Source organism: Penaeus chinensis, chromosome 10 (genome assembly GCF_019202785.1).
Source record: "Penaeus chinensis breed Huanghai No. 1 chromosome 10, ASM1920278v2, whole genome shotgun sequence".
Lineage (NCBI taxonomy): Eukaryota > Metazoa > Arthropoda > Malacostraca > Decapoda > Penaeidae > Penaeus > Penaeus chinensis.
Window position 1 is genome coordinate 23,434,694 of NC_061828.1, and position 2,500 is coordinate 23,437,193.

At 46.6% G+C, this 2,500-nt stretch overlaps 2 protein-coding genes across 3 annotated transcripts in view; one reads left to right on the top strand and one right to left on the bottom strand.

Annotated features, from left to right (window-relative positions):
* Positions 1–2,500, bottom strand: part of LOC125029450 — a 30,208-nt gene that overhangs the window by 21,712 nt on the left and 5,996 nt on the right. For both annotated transcript variants that reach the window (XM_047619331.1, XM_047619332.1), the window contains exons 2-3: positions 2,391–2,500; positions 973–2,120 (exon numbers count right to left, since the gene is read on the bottom strand). The exon at positions 2,391–2,500 is cut by the window's right edge and continues 61 nt beyond it. In XM_047619331.1, the coding sequence (XP_047475287.1) occupies positions 973–2,120; positions 2,391–2,500 (1,258 nt within the window). The remainder of the gene's footprint in view (positions 1–972; positions 2,121–2,390) is intronic.
* LOC125029453 (organic solute transporter subunit alpha-like) overlaps positions 1–2,500 on the top strand; it is a 63,066-nt gene that overhangs the window by 21,470 nt on the left and 39,096 nt on the right. The gene's annotated exons all lie outside the window — the stretch shown is intronic.

Sequence of the window (2,500 nt, forward strand, 5' to 3'; positions counted from 1 at the left end):
AGGATTGATGCTTATACATTTTTATTTGTGCCTTATACATGTATGTCCACATCCATTGCTTTTCATCAGCAACGATATTCTTGTCTTTCTTTCATGACAAGATGTGCTAACTTTGGACAATCTAAACGGTATTCAGATTACATCTTGAATGAACACCGAAAAAGAATCTAAACTCCGCTTGGTTTGTCTTCGAAGGAGTTGTGTTTTTCTAGTGTTAGGAGAAAAAATCAGTGGCGCTCCGTCCCACTGCCAGGTGGAGAGCGCCTTCGCACCCCCTGCCTCCTGCTGGATTGATACTTACGCTTGGCTGATGACCGAGACTCCGCTACGTCGAACGTGGTCGTCTTGTTCTACAGGGCAGCAGGAGGACAACTGGAATAGTTAGAGGAAGGAGGAAGTGTTGAGGGGCTAAAGGAAAGAGAGGATAGCGAGGGGCCGGAGTTATCCGGAGGATAGGGACCTCACGAGAAGCACTAAGTGAGGAAAGGAGGATCATGTGAATGAGAACGGACGAAGGCTTTGGTGTTATAGATATTAAGATAAGTTCTTGAATGAAAAATACAGGTTGGTTTTCATTATTTAACATCAGCACAAGCCTTCGTGTGGCTTACGTCTTACAAGTAGAAATTGTTGTAAACTGATATATCGCTTTCCCTCGTATATTAAAGCATCCTGAACAGAAAAGCTGTTTGTAGGAGTAGAACATATATACACATGCTTTACATTAGACTTTTCAGAAATATGTCCGTCGAAGATAGGAATCGAAATAGTGTACAGTTTTATTTTAAGTTGAATTTGTTCTATTATACCTTTTTAGAAATTCAAAATAAGTGCTTCGCACTTGAGAGTTACCGCGAGTGGAAATAATATGATTAGGCTAACAGTTTACGTCATGTAACTTTCAGGTACCATCGATCAAGGTAAAGACTGAGAGTTAAGGAAGGGAAACAGCACTCAGCCACTCAGAATCACCTCTCCTGCGCGTCATGCCAGGCTCCAGCACGTCGTAGAGCTTCAGGAGACGCCGCCACAGATCGCGCATGAGAGCAATTCCTTCTACGCTTGTTTCTTCTTTGAGCGCCCGGACGGCCACAAGCGCCGCCTTCTCCCACACGTAGTGCTGGTTGTGAAATGCTGCTTTTACCTTGTCCAAAACACTTTTGATAGAATAACGGGTGCTCTTAAGAAATGTGTCTTTTGTATCAAACCAGGCTAACCACTCATCGGCTTGATAGCGGATGACTGATTCCTCCTCCCGGGAGCCACAGAGCGGGCACTCCCACTTGGTTTCGCCGAGCCACGTGTTTGGCTCCATAAACTGGTCTCGACAGTTCTCACACTTTGGGGAAGAATAATGAAGGCCCAACTCAGTAGGGTCTTCGCAGCGAATGCAGTCACACTTGAAGTAATGAACATCTCTTGTGTATTTCTGTCGTTCCCAGAAAGGTACACTAGTTCCCACGTAATTGATGACAAGAGATTCACCGCACTTTATGTTAGAAGCACTTCTAACATACATTGTGCCCTCTCGGTCTGAAAACAAGGTAACATTCGGCAGGCAGGCATGATTCATGCGTGCCATCAGTGGATACACCCCGCGAAGTCGAACTAGCGAAGGACTCCGCCATTCGAAGCAGTTGCTCACAATTGCGTCATGCACATGGTGAGCGTCATCTTCATCAAACTCATCCCCCAGGACTTCTGTGATGTAGCGCACTGTAGTAATGTGACTGTGGTCTTTGTTGTCAACGCGATGCTGGGCATGGCTCGCCATATCTTGCACACGTGACCATTTGTCGGCAGCATTGAATTTCAAAAGTAGGCAGCGCAGAGAAAGTATGATGTCATACCGAACTGTCTCTTCCTGACAAGGTGGCTGCCCAATGTGTTTGGTGTCCTGCGCCAGCTTAGGACACTCGTCGACGTGGAACTTGCTGGACGCGCATGCGACGGAGCACAGGGGCCACCAGCATCCGGGGCAGCGAACCAATTCATCTTCCTTGATGAACTCGTGGCAGCCCAAGCACAAAAGGCGGCAGCTGCCAAGCGGGCCTATGGCGACGGGCGACTCCGAAAAGAGAAACTCACCAGGTTTAAGGTCTCGAGTAGCCACTAAATATCTGAGGAAGGAATGCGAACAGCTGCCGTCAGCAAGTACCTTTTTGTTAACGCTATCAGCATTTGTGATATTCAAATATTTGACGCCTAGCACTATTACCATAAAAAAACACCATCAATTAGGATAGGGAAGGCCATTTATCACAGCTCTTTTCTCCATTCATTATCATAAGTCAACTGCAGTTGATAACAGGTGATTCGGTCTTGCTTTTTGAGTCTCGTCCCTACGTCCTTATCAATAATAGTGACCTTGTAAGAGAGAGCAGACGCACCTTCCGCGCTCAGGGTCGCATTCTTCCTGGAAAGGGTGGCACTGCTCTTTGTGGCAGTCCCAGTGTCGCTCCTGATGATCCTTGGAGCAGTAGTGGCTTTTGTTGCAGTT